Source organism: Paramormyrops kingsleyae, chromosome 12, assembly GCF_048594095.1.
Source record: "Paramormyrops kingsleyae isolate MSU_618 chromosome 12, PKINGS_0.4, whole genome shotgun sequence".
Classification (NCBI taxonomy): domain Eukaryota; kingdom Metazoa; phylum Chordata; class Actinopteri; order Osteoglossiformes; family Mormyridae; genus Paramormyrops; species Paramormyrops kingsleyae.
Genome location: NC_132808.1, coordinates 14,299,369 through 14,320,886, shown reverse-complemented (window position 1 = coordinate 14,320,886; position 21,518 = coordinate 14,299,369). Strand labels below are relative to the sequence as shown.

The window sequence follows — 21,518 nt, the reverse complement described above, 5'->3', positions numbered from 1 at the left end:
TTTCCCGAACACATAACACACGCACACACATATATAGAGAGATAAAAAAGTAATTTTGAATATTTTTTTGAAAAGCTAAAAATAAATAATATATACAACTTTTATTTCTTTAAAACGACATTCGTCTTACCTGTTTCTCAACTGTGAAATGAGAAGGATGTACGTGGTGCCTTATTGCAGTTTAAATGTAGCGCCAAAAATCATCCAATCATCGTAAATCAATGCATCACATCATCCAATGAGCATGAGCCTTACCTCGACTGACTCCCGCACCGTGTCATTGAGTTGGTGGGAGGAAGTCCGAGGAGAAGTAATGGCTGGAAAATTCGCGTTGTTATATTTTTGTGATAAATCTGTCGAGGTTGCAAATTCAGAAATTATAAAGAAAGGCGACCGGCCATTCTCTCCAATAACTGAGTGTCCGGATCTGTCGAGCAATAAAGGATGGATTGAAGTGAACTGGCCCACAAAAAAAGGAGGGAAGAAGGAACGTCATGCAGCCAAAGTCTTGCTGTTTGGAGGTAAGTGAAGTAATATAAATGTATATGAAAGGGGCGGGTTATGAAATGTAAGTTAATAACCGTATATTATAACAATCAGCAATTATATTGTATTGCTAACAACTTAGGTTTGCTTAAGTTAATGGTAAATTGCAACGGAGAATCTAGCATGTGTTAGTAGCTAAAGAATTTGGCACAATACCATAGAACACAGCTGCTTTCTTAGAAAGTTATAAAAATAACACTACAGAAAATGTGTATAGCAGCCTAAATTTAACTTAAACTGTCACTAAACAAATTTCGTATTGGTTTGGTTGCCAGTGAATTAAGTTACCAGTGGGTTAAGAGAATATATATACAGGGTTACGATGGTCCGTGTTACGATATTTCGACTTTACGATGGTTTTTCACCTTCAGTACATCATTCAATAAATTACATGAGATATTCAACTATTTTTTTTTTATATATAAAATAGGCTTTGTGTTAATTATTCTACTCAACTGTAGGCTAATATAAGTGTTCTAAGCTTGTGATAGATCATACAGGCAAGGCTATAATTTTTCTTAGGTTAGGTGTACTGGATTAAAATGCATTTTCGCCTTACGACAGGTTTGTCGGAACGTAGCCCCGATGTGTGTTTGTGTGCTATCAGTGATGTATTAATTAATCAGCCTATCTTTTCAATATTGCAGATGACCAAAAGTCACTCATTGAAAAAAGGGACAGATTTATCAAAGGGGAAGATATCTGGACAGTTGCTAAAAGTGCCACCAAAAGGAAGATTAAACAAAACTCTAGATACACCCAGCCAGAAGGATGCAGTGCATCTTTACCTCAAAAAGTTAGTCAAAGTGTTTTGTGGTAGCAACAAATTACGTCTTGCTTTAAAATCAGGGGACATTTTAAAACTAATAATTGGGGCTGCACGATATCATATTGCGCATGCATAATAACCACCAGGGGCCGGTTTTGTGACACCCATTATGATTAGTGTCTGTATAAATTCTTTTTGCAGAAGTCCGAAACGTTTATTAAACATAAGGATATGCAATTTGTACAGATTCGTAATGTTCATTATTAGACGCATATTAATCTGCTTATGAAATTGTGGGTGTAAGTAACGTTCTTTACTGAAAATCTGGCATCTGGACAAATGTTTTCGCTATACTCTATAGCCCTGGTGATTATCGCGCATGCGCCATATAATCGCGAGTACATCGTAATGTGATATGGTGCAGCCCTTTTAATAAAGGCAAATCAACAAACATTCAACACAATAGTCAACATTACATAATCATCTCACACTTAAAAACGACAGAATTAATATAATAATTATAATACGATTCCTGCAGTAATTGATATATATTGGCAATAAAAAATACATAAATGTTATCATTTGTATATTCCCTCTTCATTCGAACATTTTTCCCCAGTTGTGTTATGGTGTGCTACTTTATATATCCATCGTTTTTAAAATTTATTAATATTAAATAAAATGATGAGAATAGTGCATTGTAGCAAGTGACAAAACAAATGGATAAATCAGCCTTTTGCATGTGCTAATTTTGTGTTTTCTTCTTAAGTCTGACAGACGATTTCTCCAGGAGAGTGCCTTCAAAATGGGAGAAAAAATGAAAAAAGACATACATAAAAGGACCACAAAGAGGACTCCTGTAATCCTTGATATGGAAGATTCTGAGGAAGATTCTGAACAAAGTGTAACAAATACTCAGGTATGATATAATGTGAAATTGCTGTCTAGTCTATCTTTATCAGCTACCTTCTCATAGTTTTCTGACAACTGTTAATAAAACCAAACACATGAAATGTGTTTATATGTTGTCTCTTCAGGTTGTTGATAGGGGCTTTTCTGAGCCACTTTTTTATGAAGACACAGACAGGGGAAAGACAACATTGGTTAGTAAAATGATTCTCTTTGACATGTAAACATGACTTTATTTTAGTGTTAGTTTTCTTTTTATTTTCTGTGGTACACAGGGACATTCTTTAAAACTATGTACAAAACCTTACTTTGAGTAAAATAAAATTCTTCATACAATGCAGTAAAATATTAATAACAATTTCCCAGATTCATAATGTGTTCATGACAAGGCGTATAATCAGAGATGTAATGGTGCATTCACATTGTTACAATTACTTTCTGAGTTTCCATGCATTTTAAAGACAGTATGACTTCTTTAACTCATTTTGTATTGTGCTAATTATGCTGAATTTACAGATGGAGAGTGATTCAGATACTGATATAGAAAATGTAAGGGCAAGAAAAATATCAAAACCTTGCATAGTAGAGCTTGATGAGGAGACTGTTCAAGCACTTAAAGGTAATACAAATAGACAGTTTTAGCACTTAAAGGTTTGACTTTAGATTTTATGATTCATTACATGCAGAGATAGTGGTAAACACTTTATTTTCCCCAGAACTGCCATCCTTCATGAAATCTATGAAGCAATATCTATAGAAATTGGAAACATCTTTGCCAGGCTGTTGGTCAGAACAAACACCAGATGAGAGCATGGCTAGTTCTCCAACAGTAGACATGGTAATACTTAACATTGTTTAGGCTACATTTTCAAAACTTTAATTACACAACTGACCTTGAAATTTCTTTGTTGTAGGAAGTTATGTAGTATAGTAGTTGATCTGCTTTACACTGTTAAGTCATTAGTACTCATTAGTAACTTATTGAACTTAAACTTGTGTAAGTTTGGTTAAAAGCTTCTTACAAATGAGATAATGAAGATGATTGTTCATAAGGATGTCATGAAAATAGATGGTTTTCATTATTTTTTTTATTAGTTTTGCACACACTGTTGTGATGTGTTGACCAGTTTCATTGTCCAGTATGATGTATTGTTCACTTGTAGGTGCTGCTGACTAATTCAAATGTTGGCGTTTCAAGAAGGTCCTTTCAGAGGCTGAATAGAAAGCGCATGTCGGTTTTTGCTCAGGAATTGGCCGTACTTGTTTTTGGAAAGGAAACCCTTGCCACGTCTTCAATTACAGGGAAGCACAGTAATGCCTTCAAAGACCTTCCTGAAAAGTCTCCGCTCGATCCAGAAAAACTGAATGCTCTGACTGGTAAGTCAATTTACAGTATTGTTTACATATTAATTGTTTCCATGTTAATTCTGTTATTGCTGTAATTAGTACTAGGAATTAAAATAGTAATGGTGTTAAGCTGTTATTGCTAAATTCATGGCTATATACATTGACATGTTTAAAATTAAGTACAAAAATATGCAGTGTACAAAAATTTGGAATCATTATTCTATTATAAACATACAGCCTTCAAACATTTAAGCATTTATCTGTCTGATCTATCAGTCTGCTTGTCATCCTCATATTTTCAGCTATACACTTGATATACTCTTGTATTGACATGTAGTTTACCCAGTTGCGTGAGTGTCCTTTTTTCATATCAAAGTACTAACTCATAGCCTTTTCTTCCCGCAGACTGTGTTATAGCAGAATTCCCTGGAACAACTGTGCAAGATGTCAGGAATGTTCTACGGAGAAAATGTAACAATGAGAGTTACTCAAAAAAGAAGACTGTGACACATTGATTACATAAAAAGCCTGTTTATTTATTACTTTGAAGAGTTGTATTGAACTGTATTCTGTTCAACTTTAAGTGATTAGAGCAGAATGTTTACATTATTCTTAAATGTTTAATGGTAAGAAACAAAGTTGTGATTGTTGATCGATTGCGAAGGTTTAATGTTAATTTTATATTCTTCTAATTGTTAAATAAGTTGTGTTAACTAATTCATCAGTCAGTTGTTTACAGCTGTAGAAATTTAAATAATTTAAATAAACGTAGTTTATTATCTTTGGTGTATTTGTTTCAGTATTAAATACAATAGTTTGATCAGTTAATGAATGGGAAAAAATTGATTAAGAGCTTTTTAGGAATAAGTGGAATTGAGATCAAAATTATTTTTATTTTGTAGTTTTAGTATTTGGTGGTCTAATTCACATTAGCTACCTGGCCATTATAATCATGTTAACTTTAACAGTAGTCATTTGATTATAATGGATATGTACTAGAAATTGAAAAACTGGAAATGTACTCTGTATATGCCTAAATGTATAATAAGTAAATAGCTAAAAGTATATATTAAGCATAGTGCAGTTAGTTACATGGTAACTACCTAAACTATATTTAAGTGTGCTGCACTTGTATTGCAAGCACACTTGAAGCATTTCATAAATATATTGTATTCAATTCGGAAATACAATGATTGTATACTTGGAGTATATACTTATGACCCTAAAATTATAATTGAAGAGCACCTATAAACTACTTAAAATATAATTTAAGTACACTTACAAAGCACTTAGTTTGATGTCATACAGTAATATATTTTAAGTATATCTCAAGGGTGGCCAAAATAGCATATGAGTTGTATATTTAGTATATTTTCAGTGTACTGATTATATTTCATTAGTAGTAATTCATTATAAGTTAGTATGAAAAAAGTGTCCCAAAACAACACAACTTAAGTTGTGCTGAAATACTTGTGTGCTTAAGTATAATCTTTTTTCACAAGGGATGCCTTTTGTATGTTTTTTGTTTTTACAGATAATAAATGAAATTACTGAATTTGCTGGATAGAGGTATTTCTTGATGAAAACGGTATAGTATTGCTTCATTCATTCATTCATTCATTTTCCAACCTGCTTTATCCTATTGGGTCACGGGGGGTCCGGAGCCTATCCCGGAAGCAATGGGCACGAGGCAGGGAAACAACCCTGGACAGGGGGCCAGCCTATCGCAGGGCACACTCACACACCATTCACTCACACACATGCACACCTATGGGCAATTTAGTAACTCCAATTAGCCTCAGCATGTCTTTGGACTGTGGGGGGGAAACCGGAGTACCCAGAGAAAACCCCATGATGACACGGGGAGAACATGCAAACTCCACACACATGTGACCCAGGCGGAGATTCCAACCCAGGTCCCAGAGGTGTGAGGCAACAGTGCTAACCACTGCACCACCATGCCGCCCATAGTATTGCTTATAAGACTATATTATGCGTGACGATCTACTGTATTCACATGTAATAATGTACCTGAGTGATTTTCAGACATTTCACATACCTCTTTGCTTTAATATTATGGGAAACATTATTTCCTGATAGTCAGGAGAAATAGCCTATAGGGAAACTTAATTGCCCGGAACACTGTAATACCAAGCCGCTTGGAAGAAATGGGGCACAAGCGAAACACCAAACAATGCCGCTTGAAAATTTAATAATTAAATAATTTGTTTGCTTTCAAAAGACTGAATTAACAGTAAGCTAATTCTTACTGCTTTGATCGGCTTAGCCAAATTAAGTGTACCTACGTAAACGTAATTGATGGCAGCATGATTTGGATTTTACTGAATCTTATACTGTGATAGAAGCTGACATAACAATAAACCGCATTTTCCAGCCTCAACTGTTTTTTTAATTTTGGGCTGTCAGTCAGGGGTGGTCACTGATGATGTTATTTGGCGCCGGTACCATTTTTTACGCCAGTGGAAAACCGACATGAAAGAAGTACCAAACTTTCGGCACTTTATGGAAATACCGAAAGTACGGTACCTGGTGTGGTGGAAAAACGCCCTTTGACCAACATGTCATAAACAATTGAAAAATTAGGAATTAGCAGACAATTGTACATAATCATTTACATGACTTTGCCAAAGCATTTGCAATTTGACCAAAGGAATGAGACTTTGCATTTATGATGTGTACAAGTGACTCAATGATGTGGAGGTTGTACAAGTAGTTATGAGAATTTCAGCTGTATTTCTTTTCTTCTTTTCTTTGACCCTGTTCATTTCCTTGATGTTCTTTCATTGCCAAATTGTAACATTGTGTTGTGGTCTGTCAATATATGCTTGCCAACTGAAGGTTCATGAGATGCACCTCTACATGATATCTACAGGATCAGGTCATACCTGTCTGTTGCAATCTGTCCCAGGCCAGGCACAGGTCATGTGCAGCATGGGGTCAGGTGAGACAGGTGCTGGGCAGCCAGGAGGTCAGGGACTGGCGGGGGGGCTGGGCCTTCAGGGGCCAGCAGAACAATCAAGACTTCAGAAGACAGAGGGACGACCTGCTGACAAGTGTAGGAATTATTCGCTCAGGTAAATTTTAATATCTCCACCAATATGTTTTAAATTAATTAAATTTTAATTAATTATTATTTAATGCTGATTATTAACAAATTGTTATGCTGAATGGTCAGCTTGTCCAAACTCAATTGCGGTATCCCTGTGAGTCTGTTAATGTGAGACTTAAATGGGATTCACTAATTACCAGTATCGCTTAGTAACCTGGGTTAGAAGGCTCGTCCAGCGAGTTGCATCACCAGGTAATGTAAACGATTGGTCGCGAAGCTCCTCTCATGTCCGAGGAGAGAGTCTCGCGATATTTCAGGCGAGTTTGAGGTTTCAGAGCATAGTAGCCAGATCGCACAGAGGCAGGGACTATTATGAGCACTCAATGAACGGAGGCTGAAGTTGTGTAAAAGACATGCATTTATTCCTATCACTACAACTAACGTAAGACAGACATTACACCTAACACAAACAACAAACACGAAATAACAGAATAGAAACAGACAATGTAATTATGGAAATGCAGTGACCGGATTTAAATGAGTAACCTTAAATGGGAAATACTGTTCTGCAAAGCAAGCACAGTTTGTGGAAACACGACCCTAAAGTCTTATAGCAGGTTAACAGAACAGCTTAGGTTGTTAGAAGTTGGTTGCAGAGCTGATGAGCTGATGGGATGATGGCACTCAGGAAGGTTGCGGCGTTTGGAGCAGTGGAGTGGAGCCCCTTGGATTCTCTCTCCTTGTGAAGCATTGTCTTGGTTGCAGTTCTCTGTTCAGCTGGGCCTTCACTGGAGGGCTTCTTGTGGGCTTCTCTTCTCTTCACACACACACACACACACATACACACACACACAGATAACAAGGGAGGCCAGAGAGATTTAGGGACCTACAGACAGCAAAGTGGACCTCAAGGACAGGGGTCCCTCGACTTGGCACACAACCCCCTCCCCAGACATCCTGCCTTACATATCACTCACCCAACAGACCAACACCCTAAAGAAAGTTTCTTTTACGTTTGGCTTTTGTATACCCTGTATATTGATTTACTCATGACTACTAGTCTCAATATACAGATAGGTTATGTTTGTATGTGTCCTTAGACAATCTTAGTGTTTTGTGTGCCACCCTTATAACCATGTTCACGGAGTATCACCTATTTTACCCCTTTGTACTTGAACACTTATATAAATTTGAATAAATAAATAGGTAGCTACTGCATATATGTTCTCATGGTTATACCAGAAGAATCTGGAAAAATAAATAGTGTAACCAGTGTGTCCTAACTTTTAGAGAGTCTGCTTTCTTTGTTTAACAACTCCCCCTTTTTTCTCCACATTCTTCCGTGGTCCTTATCTGATCTTGGTGGTCCGTTACCAAGCTTTTTGTGTTCTACTATGCTATGTTAAAAGAACTGAATTAAGGTGTACATCATGGGTCGGCAACCCTAGGCACGCGTGCCACAACTGGCACGCGAAGGAATTTCGGGTGGCACGCTGACGATGATCACAATAGAGACCTGCACTCCCGCGGGACCCGCGGGACCCAACGCACCGAGTGCGGCGCGGGACAAAATTTGATGGGTGAATGCAGGTGCGGGCGGTAAGGTCCTCATGTATGTGCGGGTTGCGGGAGAATAGAATTAATCGCGGGACTCCAGCAGAATGGAATTATCTTAAAATCAATTTATTAAAAACAAGTACTCTATTATTTATCTACTGCACAAAAGCAACAAGAACGACTAAATTAAAGGCTAACGCTCTGAAGCATTATTAGGCCAAATGCTTTTCTGTTTGACCACTTGAGAAATCAACATTTATTATTATTTTGTTTCATTGCAATATTATTAGCCTATTTCTAACTGTTCTGAGTGTATTTCTATGTTCTGAAAAGCTCGTCATTCGTGTCCACCCAGCAGGCATTTTGTGTTGTAAAGATGTTGTTACAACGTTGTCTCTCAACATTGAATAACCGTTATCAGAGTGTTGGTTTTGAAAGATGAAATAACATAATTTTTCCATATTGGTCCAATGTTGGGATTCAACTTTGTTTATACTACAAATTTAAACAGAATTAGTTAATGTAAACAGTGCAACAGTTAAAACAGTAAATGATGTAAATAGTGCAGTACCACTAACACTGCCAAAAAAATGTAAATGTTCATGTTGGTTGTAGAAAAAGAATTAAGATTTAACATATGCTGTATCAAAGATGCTTGGGTTTTTTTCCTAAGTGGGATTCATTTTGTGTCTGCCACCACCTCCTGCTCTGCACAGCAAATGTGCCAGTGTTAAATTAACACTGCATGCTGGCTATATGGGTCTACACCATTCAGTGTTACCTTTAACACTTTTCAGTGTACAGTGAGTGTTGTTTTTACAGTGTTAATATTTATTAACTCTTATAGTGTTCAATTTACAACCTAGAGTGTTAGGACAATGTGTCTCCACCTCTTCCCAAATTGCAAGCCCATATGGGTGGCACACAAGTACAAAATGGGTGGCCCATATCTGCTCTATTTTAATGAACTCTCATTTGAACTCATTTGGGCATTCAGCTGCTGTGTTTTACTAACCCACCATAATAAGAAAGACTCAGACCAACATAACATTTTCTTTTTATGTAAGTTTTACTTCAGTTCAGTTCTTATCCAAAGAACTGCGCTGAGAACTGCCTGTGGTATAACCGTGCGTGAAATATATAGCACCAGTCACCAAACACAGATTATGCAGCTAGACTGTTAGACTGCATAACATAATTATTTAACAGGGCTGAAAAAAGGTGAGAACTATCATAATGACTGAAGCAGGGACGGATTACGGACCGGGCCAGCAGGGCCGCTGCCCAGGGGCCCTTGGGGTGCAGGGGGCCCGTGGGGCCCCTAGCCAAAAACAATTTGCAACGCTTATCAACAATGTATTTTCGTTTGTCTATTTTAGAGGGCCTACATTCTTTGATCCTCTGCCTACAAGGGCCCCTGACCCTATAGGGCCTCTGATGGAAACATGGAGGGAGGGCGTTTGGCTGCCAAGGGCCCTTGAATTGTGGTGGTTGTGGTGGTGGTGGTGGTGGTGGTGGTGGTGGTGGGGGCCCTCGCGAACATTTTGCCCAGGGGCCCACACAACCCATAATCCGTCCCTGGACTGAAGGAGTGTATTTCCGCTAAAGCAGATATAGTGGGTGGTTCCTCATTACTTTTAGACCACAACTTGTGATCTAATCTGTGGTGTCTTGCACGTACTGTAGTTAACATGGCACACTAACCAACAAGAAAATATCTAGCCCCCCCCACCCCGCTCGCTAAATACGCCCCCCCCCCGTCGTTAACATGGCACGCGGACTAACAAGAAAATATATAATTGGCACTCCATGTCAAAAAGGTTGCCGACCCCTCGTGTACATTATCCATTCTGGAGAAGATCAGTTGGGATAAGCCACACCAACCAAGATATGTTGTTTCCAAATGTGCAACTTATATTAGTATTACCACAAACTAACAGCCACGCCTATCTAAGGATAAGATGTGCTGTTTTTAATGTGAATATGTGATGTAATGTCTGCACAAAGTGTAACATCTGTTGAGGTGCAACCCAAAACACCTGTATCATATACTGCTGTGAGTCAGTCATATACACAATATAAGTAATTATTAATCAATTAATACAGATGGTATGATGTGTGAACCTATGAAGCTGGTATGGCATGTTTGGTGTCAAACTGATGGACAATCACTCCTGATTCTAAATCTGGTCAGTGATTACCATGAAAGTGGATGTATCAAAAGTTATACCAGCTTAATGAAAATCATCAGTAAAGGGAGAATCATTCTGGTCATAAATCCCAAAAGGACTGATACGGACCCCCTTCCGAAAGCCTGCCAAATGGATGGCCAGCCATTGGTCCAGGAGTCGAATTCCTGGTCATCCCTATTCATGAACTTTAGACCATAAAACTTGGCATCTCAGAACAAAGGAGGGCTGAAAGATCATCAAAGCAGAGAAAGATCATCAAGGAGCAGAGAAAAGCCCATCAGCCCAAGGAGAGAGGCGGAGAACATCAGGCTCGGCCTTGTCTCAGGCCACCTGGAATTTGTGCATGTGTGATCCTACATAAGAACAGGGAGAGGCTCACTGTCCAGGTCATCGGTGAGTCGGGCATGGACTCCAAGAGAGAGACCGGGAACCCTGGCAGCCAAGGGATAGATTTGAGCTGTCAGAATATTCCAAAATACCTGAGAGTTTGTCTCAACCTTTTTTACTCCAAGGTGGATGCTACAACATATCGGCTCTATTAACAGCAGTGTAGTTAGAGTATGGAATAGTCTTCCTGCTAGTGTAGTGCAAGCTAAAACCATGGATTCCTTTAAATCAGAGCTAGATAAGATTTTAATAACTCTGAGCTATTAGTTAATTTCTCCCCAAATGAGCTTGATGGGCCGAATGGCCTCCTCTGGTTTGTAAATTCTGACTCCTTCTTAATTTTCTGGAGTCCAAATATGAAATTCCAAGTTGTTGGTATATTACAGAGTCCTTCTTGACAAAGGTGAACGACTTGGTGAAAAATCATGTTAGTGGCATGTTGCAAGGCATGACAGCCTTCAGCTTCACAGCCGACATTTGGAACAGTAGTGTAAAACAAGGAAAACTGAACATACTACAAACAGGGAGCAAAACAAGGAACAGTACAAAAATACAAGATCAGCCCATTAAGCCACGCAGCAGCCTGGGGAAAAGGAGAACAGACAGGGAGCCAATGACACTGGGATGATCAGCAACATCAGCTGGCCATTAGGGGAACTGACATAGCAAAAGGGGCAGGTCAGGCACCGATTCGTACAGTTACCTGCCTGACTGCTTTGTGTCAACTATAAAATTTATAGGCCCTTAGTCGCAGTGAAGGTGGGAGCCAGGTTATCTCTCGCAGCACTCCATCTCATTCCTTTTTCACAAGAGAATAGAGCACTTACACAGTGAGCTGTACTTAGGGTTATGAATTTGTGGAGACAAATGACTTTCAGTAAGTAAGTCCAGATTTTTGACTGATACTGTACATAATCTTCTAGTCAGCATTTTAATTTTATTTTTTAAAGACTTACTGACAAATAAATGGTTTTGATTTTGCAAAATTACTGAGAGACTGTGAGTTTGCACTAAAAACAGACAGAGGCAATAACAAAAGTTGCCAAATTACAGTTGCAGAATTTTTGCCAGAGACTAACATAGTGAAAATATTTCTAAAAGAACAGAAGTTTAATGAGGACCATGATTGTGCTGCATGTCTGTCAGGAGAGAGGGGAATGGATTTCTTGCAGGATGCCAGTACCCTACCTTGGCGGCATGGGAGGGCCTGGGTAACAGTCCTCCCGGCCTCCTCAAGAGCTGAACCTGGGGTTGTCAAGCACCTGGGGCCCAGAAAGTTTGGGGTCCCAGTGTCTCCCAGCTACCCAGTAAGCGATGACATAGGACATGAGCAGGGACCAGAGGCAACAGGCCCAGTGAGATGCCTAGAGAATCCCACTCAAGATCCTTGGGCGGGGCTTCTTCCAGCCCATTCCCCACTGAGAGGACCGAAAGATCAGGAACCAGCAGAGTAACCACAGTTTTCAGACATAGACGAGGCATTTTGCCCCTGAGGGAACAGGCAGGAGAACAAAGGCATGGACCAACCAGGTGGCCAGTGAGATGGTGGGAGAGAATGGTGCTGGCGGGACCTCAGGAGATGCCGGCATGAGATGGTGGTGAGGAGCACCCTGGAGAAACTGCAGGTGAGATAGCGGGTGCTGACTAGACTGCAAATAATGAGGAAGGCACCGATGAGGTGGCTGGAGACGAGTTGGGTGTTGATGGGACACCAGAAGGTGCCGACAGGATATCAGGAGGTGACCACAAGGCTGCTTGAGACAAGGAGGGTGTCGATGGGACACCTGGAGGCGTTTGATTTCTGCACAGTTGTAGGTGAGGCCTCTGTGGGGGTCTGCAGGAACAGGTCATACCCACCCATCTGTCTCAGGCCAGGTGCAGGTCACGCAGCCCTTCCTGGGCCAGGAACCTAGAACTCTGGCAACACAGGGTCAGGTGAGACAGTTGCTGGCAAATCTGGGTCTGGCGAAATGGGCAAAGAGGTTGTCATGGGGTCTGGCTCTGGAGACTTGGTGGCTTCTCCTAGGCAGGTCTTTGGAAACATGCTATCCCCTGGGTTGACAGAGTGGCTGGGAGGTCAGGGGTCATTGAGGTGACTGGGAGGTCAAGGGCTGGTAGGGCACCGAGGAGATCAGGGGCCGGAGGGATGGTAGGGACTTCAGAGGCTGAAAGGATGGCCCTCTGACAAGAACACGGAGAGGAATGCTGTCCAGGACTGGTGGTGCCAGCGAGACAGCAGTCCAAACCTTGCAGGATGCACATGGAAGTGCAGTGGAGAGGATGCCAAAGAGATACCAGGTGTGACACTGCATTCTGGACAAGCTCAGGCAATACACCGGCGGTGACACAGACTAAACTGAGCTGGGCTTGGACGGACAGCCCTCTCTGGAACCAGGTGCTGGCAGCATGACCTCTCCTTACCTGGGTGCTGTTGACACGGCCTCTCATGACCCGGGTCCTGGTGATGCAGCCTCTCCTGACCTGGGTGCTGTTGACACGGCCTCTCATGACCCGGGTCCTGGTGACGCAGCCTCTCCTGAGCTGGCTGCATACATTGACATTGCCACAAGTGCAGCAGCAGACTATTACTCAAGAGAAACTTCGGGTGGGTCAGACACTGCTGGGCTCCAAAGTTTCGCTCTCTTCCTCTGGCATATGCTGCAAGAAAAGGCAACCTGAGCAGCTTCTCACAGGAGAGAAGCCACACACCGCCCCACCCTGAATGAATCTTACAGTCTGACAATTCAGGTAAAATGCTAAAACTCCCTAATTAATGTTTCTGCAATTCCATCCGTAGATATTCTGAAACCACTTCAGGGTTGCAGGGGGTCCGTAGTCTATGGTTTCTAAAATTGTTCAACAAATTTAAGACTTGACCACTTATGTGAGAATTTCGATACTTATGCTGACACTTTGATTTTCCCTGAATCTAAATGGGGGGGCTGGCATTGTCATCCATTATACCCAGTCAGGTGACACTCCTGGTTGATCAGTGTTTCTTTATTTACCCTAAAATCTATATGTAATTGTGCATTTACTTGTTTGGCTGTCTTGTGAGGATATTTACAGAACAAAGCCACTGAAAATCAACTTTAGCCATAATCTGTATGCATTGCCTTCAGCGGCTGCCTGTTACAGCTGTGCCCATGTGTTTCCGGACCAGTAAACACTCACAATAGTCCAAATACAGCTGTTACACAGAGGTTTTCAGTAACCTGACAACCACAGTTATGGTTTGGTCTTTCAAATGCTAGTAACAGTTTATTGTATATGGGGAGCTGGGTACTGAAGTCTGCGCCTCATCCCCTCACCTGCACCTCCCCCCCATCCCCATTGTTTTAAATTCTGTGGCAAATGAATCATTGATCTGCCTGCCAAATAATTAGTCTGGCAAAATATGAAAAATTCAAAATTACAATAATGGCGAAGAGCACCACCGTGGCTACCGGCAAAGCTAGAAAGGCATGCTGGCAGCGGATTGTTGACAGTGTAAATTCATACAGTTTGATTGTTATTAAGAAAATGTCAGTAATTTTCTTCATTTTCAAACATGCTTTGCGGGTTCCTGAATACCTGTGTGTAACAGCTGTATTCAGACAATTGTGGGTGTTTGCAGGTCCGGATAGCAAAGTTCTGCTCCACAAACAGCAACATTTGAGGCCGGAGTGGTGGCTCTGAGGCTAGGGATGGATACATATAGGCTGGACCAGGCCAAGGGGACGCCCACGTAACACCTGGTTGCAGCAGATGGATGGCCATATCTGGAGGGTGGGACTGGACCGTGTATCTGCCTGGGGGGTCGCCGGCCGGGATTACGAGGAGTTTCGCTGCCTGGTGGGTGCAGCAATGCTCTGCATCCGCACATGCTCCCCAACCTGACCTGAGGTTGCTGGTAATGCTGCTGCTGTGATTGCAGGGAGCACATTAATTCCAGCTGGCTGGTATGGATTATACAGAGTAGAGACCAGCGACCCAGTGGACTCTTTACCCTTGTTTTTGACTCAGAACTGACTGAACCTATCTGCACTGCAGGCCTTCTGCTAGATTAATTTAACTTTATGTTGAGAGCTCAGCCAGTGCCAGTGATGCACTACACCAGTGCTGACCACAGCTGGTCATCCCTTGCCCAATCAGTGCATCATTGCCAGGTCAACCTGGGGCCTGTATCATGAAGGAGGGTTTCTTGCTAAGCTGGATAACATGTCAGATTTAAGGTAGTTTAGGCAGTGGCGATTTTAGACCATTTCAACTGGGTGGGTGACTGGGGCCAGTTGTTCTGTTAGGGGGGGGCAGATGCATTTGACCTTAATGTCCGCCAAGTATTACTTACACTTGACAGCATTAAGAAGCAAGATAAAATTTTGAAAAACATTGTTATTTATGCTTTACAGTTACATTTTGCTGTTTTTACAAATGTTTAACCCACTCTGGTTCCTTGTTTAGACCGTCTTACTTCCACAAACTTGATTTTTTTCAGTTTTTAACTTCATTTATCACAAATGAAGTGACCAAAATGATCCACGTTAAGCGTCTGTCAGAAAATGTGCTTACATTTGTGTTTCACCTGTTCCCAATGCACAAAAGAGTAGCCCACATATATATATATTTAGGCATATGCATTTAGGGGAGCCACGGGGGGGACTATGCATGTTATCACGGGGGCGCTCCCCTCCCCCCCCCCATAGAACCTCCGCTGAGTCTCGGCTAAATGTACATGAACAAAGATGAACAAAGGAAAAGTCCATTTAAACTGGGATACCTTAAATCAAACAAGCAACAGGCTTTGTGATGCTGGCACCTGCTCTGTTGTTTAGTCTTGAACCAGACATTGGCTAAGCATAATTAGAAGTTATCCTCCCCATTCTTGTTCCATTGTGTGTGTGTGTGTGTGTGTGTGTGTGTGTGTGTGTGTGTGTGTTATCTATGTATTACATTGTGGGGACCAACTGTCTCCACAATGTAATAGAAATCTGTAATTTTGAAGTTAAGAATATCAAAAGAATAAAGGTATCTATAGCGCATTATAGATGAGACCTTCATAAAACATTCATAATGCATAATACACATGGTTATAATATGCTATGCCTTTTGATAAATATGTATAGCCATGTTTATAATGCTTGAAGAATGCATTATTATTTTTTATTAATATGTTCATAGATTACTAAAAACATAGCCTTAAGTGTCACCAGTTTTCTTTTAATCCATGCCCAAATTTGCTCGTGTGAGTACCAGTGATTCATTCAGACAGCATCCACAAGTGATCCAAAGCCCCCACTATGGTTTCTGCTGTGTTTGTGATGGTAACAGTGACTCAAACCACCTTCCTTACCCCCTTTCTTATTCCTGTCTCAATCATAATAGGAGCAATTCGTCCTAGCTGAATGTCTCTCCATTAAAGGTCACTGAAAGGCTGAGTGTGATGCAGTCTAACCAGGTGTGAGGGATTCCAAGGTCTTAGCTGAATGAGAAACTGGTTTGACATAGAACAGTTTTTGGTGAATGCTAATGATTTAACTTTTGTAAACACAACGACGGACACGTCCAGTCCAGGCTGTACTCCAACCCTAAGCTGCCTGGGATCTGTTCCAGCCCCACCCCCCAACCAGGGCAGGTGACTGGCGGATGGATGGATTATTTACCAGGCAGGTGGGTGATCCACATTTGAGATGTTCATCACTTCGGTGAGTTTTATTAATACCTTTATTCATTTATATATTTAGCAGCTTCCTGGCACTAAACATATGACATATAACTAATATAATTCAGAAGACATTACTGAGCTTGTTGTTTACTGCTGTTTAACTACAAAATGCACACGTATTAGGGACGAGCATCTTGATACATTGCTGAAGATCTAATACATTAAAGATACATAAGAAGCAGCAACTTATGCAATATGATATGTTTCACCTCTATTGTGATTCATTGAGTTGGCACAATTTGATTCAACCAATAATTTATAAATCAGGCATTACTGATGGGGGTGGCATGGTGGTACAGTGTGTAGCACTGTTGTCTCACACCTCTAGGGTCTGGGTTCAAGTCACCACAGTCCAAAAACATGCTGAGGCTGATTTGAGTTATGAAATTGCCCGTGTGTTTGTGTGTGTGTGTGTGACCTGTAATGAGGTGGTGCCCCATCCTGGGTTGTTCCCTGCCTTGTGTGCATATGCCATCCCTGCAACCCAGTCAGGATAAGCAGTTTCAGAAAATGGATTGATGTTACCAATGCAGAGATATTAGAAACAATGCATCCTGAGTTCATCCCAAATAGTGTCTAATGCACCTTTTTTAATCTGGACAATCACATTGTGAGCTTTTATGACAGTACAATGATGAGAATTGGTGAATCTTATCATTCCTAATATATAATTTCTACTCTTAGTGTAACAATAACAAGAGATGACAGTTCCTCTAAATTATGCAAAAGGAAAACACCTGATTCAAAATACTAAATCACTCTTCTACTCATATATCAGTCTGAATCTGGAGTGGGGAAGATCAAGAGAAGGGGTTTAAATCCTACTTCTACAGTAGAAACACAAAATAAAAGCAAAAACTTCATCCGTACAGCTCCACATTCATACATTTTGACAGTTCTGCAGGTACTGAGTACGTGGATCAGTCATACTTGGATATTTGGAGCAGATGAAGTTGAGCTCCTTAGTCTCAGGCAGGCTGACCCAGTAATGTGGGTCTTTAGATTGTACTGCCCCTGTGTTTCCACAGAAGGTAGTGTTGTTTGTTTCCCAGTTCTGGTAGCAGACATTTTCTGCACTGACCCAGAACCAGAAGTTCAGATAGCAGGAGAAGCGCAGCCCCAGCCAGACATGATCAGTGGAGGCCTTCTCAGCCCTCCTACTGACCCAGTACTGGATCTCCTCATTGTGGACAGACACCAGGTCCGAATGGTACGTTCTGCAGTAATTCAGGGCTTCATTCCAGGGCATGGTTCTGTTTACCAGAATGAGGTTATCTAGAGTAGAAGGGTAAGATGATTGTCAGAATGCCGGCTACAGGAGAAAGTCATGTGACATTGGGAGAATTTGGAGAAAGGAATTTATTACCAGAAGGGTAGAGGGAGTGAAATTCACAAAACAGCTTTCTGATGCAAGTGTACAGTGTTATGTGTACTTATAACACTGATTATAACTTAATAGTATATTTTTAAAGTAATATAAATTAAAGTTGTTAGATAAAGGTGAGAATCAGCCACTGTAGTAAAGTTACATTACTCACTATCATAACATATGAATGGATGCTTTTCATCACATGGTTTCATATCCCATGTCCCAGGACAGGTGACCTGTGCTAAAGCACATGTGTTACCCACATTATCATTTTGACCAATTTTCCAGTTACGGAATGAGGAATTTGACTGGTCTGACCATTGCCATGTGTCCTGGAACAGGCCAATCCACACAAAAGTGTCTTTTGAAAACATTGTATGTATCAAGTCATTATCTTCTTTATTCCTCACAGTGGCCAGGTCTGTGTAACTGTGTCTGCAGTAGCTCTGAGCATCAAACCAATTCATATGTTGGTCAATCCGGGTGAAGATCCAGGTAGCATTTATTCCGTCTTTACAGGTATGATCTGTGGATGTGTAAACAGCATAAGAACCAACAATAACCCAGAAGTCATTTACTCCTAAAACATTTAGCTGATGATTTTATTCAAAGCAAAGGGCAGGGGGGGGGGGTGTTATGGAGTGCAGCAGTATAATCACTCTGCCACCTTTCAGCAGTATCTTAACCCGCTGAGCCACTATCAGCCTCCAGAAAAATATAATACCCCCCCTCAGCCAACATACACCACCACTTCCGAAATAAATCTCACTTCTATATGTAGCCTGTATGATGGGGAGGGAAGTGCCATTTAATTGGGCCCCGCCCCTTAGTGTTGATTAGTCCAGGTGGCAGAGGCGCTTTTCCTTTAATCTTTCCGTTGGAAGATTCAGTTGAGAGAAGGATAGCGCCTGGCAGGAAGTAATTTATGAAGTCGTGGGTACGCATAGTGCAGACGGAATCACGTGAGTTTCCTCTTATGCTGTCTTCAGTCATATGGTGGTTTATTGGAACTAATGTGGAGTGTTTTATCCATAGTGCGCTCTGATATTGGAAGTGGTATACGCGGTTGCGAGCCAGCCGAAGCAGCGCTGGCTTTGGGAGAGCGCATACACCGACTTGTTCCTTGGTATTGATTTTATCTGAGTTTGTTATTACTTGAATTAGCATAGTTTTATACTCTGTCTTTTTCATTACAGGCAGAGGCTTCGTCCATTGGTTTCCTGTGTCCCAAAGCATTCGATGTATTTTCTTTTGTTTTAATTTGGTGTTTGATTTTGCGGGCCTGGTCCAAGGGGGGGGGGAGCAAGAAGTAATTTGGAGGCCCGCATATTGTATTGTATGATGGTCTGTTTTGTTTTATTGTGTTTTGTTTTGCCTAAGACCCTGAGGGTTAGCTCCTGTGGGGAACATTGTGTGGCTTGCTGCATGTATACGGGTGAAGTGTGGTTTTGTGTAATTTCACTAGTGTGTAATGTATGCTGTGGAATTGTTTTTTTTTTTTTTTTAATTGTTCATCAAAGGTACAACCGAACTGCTCGTGTCAGAATGTTGCTTTTTAGGCTGGCACAGTACTTGTGCCATTAAATACACAACAACTGTTATTCTTCTTGAGTGTAACTGGGGGGGCTGCGATTGACATCTTATACTCAGTCAGGTGCCAGTCCTGCTTCATTCATCATTCTTTAATTCCTGTATATGTTAATTTACTTCTGTGGCTGTGTTATGGGAATGTGCAGAACACAAATGCCTTTTTCAAAAAGCTTTTTTTTTAACTCAACCTTTTGAGAGATCCTGTATCCATGCACGACAACAGAATGTACTCTCATTTAGGCTGTAATGCTTTTCACCTGTCAAAGGTACTATGGAGTATGTCATGGCTGGATAGTATACTTTAAAAGGCACATTCCATTTGTTAAAGAGCTGGTTAATGTTACTCACCAGTATAACAGATGAAATACCCCGTCTGACTCTGAGTTGAACAGAGAATATTATTCCAACAACCGGTATCTCGCATCCCAACACAGTTATAGCCATTATTCTGGTTGTACGTTGCATACGTTTCCCAGTTGGTGTACCCTGTGTCTCCTTCTCCTGAGGACCACTGCCATCTCCATGATGTTCCTTTCATCAGTCCTATCCAAGCCTTTCCAGTATAATCAGCGCCTACAGACTCAGTTAGTCTTTTCATTTCCTTCATATTGTCAATGGTAGCCAAGTCAGTGTAGTTCTCTCTGCAGTAAGCCTGGGCATCAGTCCAGGTCAGGTTTATGTTTACAAAATGGTACTGATGTGAACGGCATGAACAGTGGCTGTGAAACTCTGTAAAAAAGTCACACAGGCAGAGAGAAACAAATACACATGATCACAAATAGAAAAATATAAACCTGATCTGACAAGATGAGGAAAGGCTTTTGCAAGTCCATCTTTGAACTGACAGACTGATGAATATACATTATTATCAAAGACATAAAGGTACATCTAAAAAAATTAGAATATCATGAAAAAGTTCAATATTTCTTGACATTCCTTTCAGAACGTGAAATTCATATATAGATTCATTATACATAGTGAAATATGTCAAGCCTTCATTTCTTGGAATTTCGATGATTATGGCTTACAGGTAATAAAACCCAAAATTCACTGTCTCAGAAAACTAGTATAACACATAAGACCAATAAAAAAGCATATTTTAAACAAATGTAAGGCTTCTGAAAAGTATGTTCATTCCTATGCATTCAATACTTGGTTGGACATCCTTTTGCATGAATTACTGCATCAATGCGGCGTGGCATGGAGGCGATCAGCCTGTGGCACTGCTGAGGTGTAATGGAAGCCCAGGGTGCTTTGATAGCAGCCTTCAGGTCATCTGCATTGTTGGATCTGGTGTCTCTCATCTTCCTCTTGACAATACCCCATAGAGAATCTATGGGGTTCAGGTCAGGCAAGTTTGCTGGCCAATCAAGCACAGTAACACCATGGTCGTTGAACCAGCTTTTGGTACCTTTGGCAGTGTGGGCAAGTGCCAAGTCCTGCTGGAAAATGAAATCAGCATCTCCATAAAGCTTGTCTGCAGAAGGAAGCATGAAGTGCTCTAAGATTTCCTGGTAGATGGCTGCGTTGACTGTGGACTTCAGAAAGCACAGTGGACCAACACCAGCAGATGACATGGCACCCCAAATCATCCCTGACTGTGGAAACTTCACACTGGACTTCAAGCAACATGGATTCTGTGCCTCTCCACTCTTCCTCCAGACTCTGGGACCTTGATTTCCAAATGATTTGCAAAATTTACTTTCATCTGAAAAGAGGACTTTGGACCACTGAGCAACAGTCCAATGCTTTTTCTCCTTAGCCCAGGTAAGACGCTTCTGACGTTGTCTCTAGCTCAGGAGTAGCTTGACAGGAGGAATGCAACATTTGTAACCCGTGTCTAGGATTCGTCTGTGCGCAGTGGCTCGCGATGCACTGACTCCAGCCTCAGTCCACTCCTTGTGAAGCTCCTCTAAATTCTTGAATGGATTTTGCTTGACAATCCTCTCAAGGCTGCGGTTGTCCCTGTTGCTGGGGCACCTTTTCCTACCACACTTTTCCCTTCCACTTAAATTTCTATGAATATGCTTGGATACAGCACTCTGTGAACAACCAGCTTCTTTAGCAATGACCTTTTG

At 41.1% G+C, this 21,518-nt stretch overlaps 2 protein-coding genes across 2 annotated transcripts in view; both read right to left on the bottom strand.

The window, feature by feature from the left end:
* Window positions 1-21,518, bottom strand: part of LOC111856478 (putative C-type lectin domain family 20 member A) — a 213,452-nt gene that overhangs the window by 183,304 nt on the left and 8,630 nt on the right. The window lies entirely within an intron of this gene.
* LOC111856476 (secretory phospholipase A2 receptor-like) lies at window positions 17,080-21,017 on the bottom strand. The gene is made up of 4 exons (XM_072698012.1): window positions 20,622-21,017; window positions 19,789-19,819; window positions 18,020-18,376; window positions 17,080-17,756 (listed from the first exon to the last, which is right to left on the bottom strand). The coding sequence occupies exons 1-4, from the start codon at window positions 21,015-21,017 to the stop codon at window positions 17,362-17,364; spliced, it is 1,179 nt and encodes a 392-aa protein (XP_072554113.1). The 3' UTR covers window positions 17,080-17,361.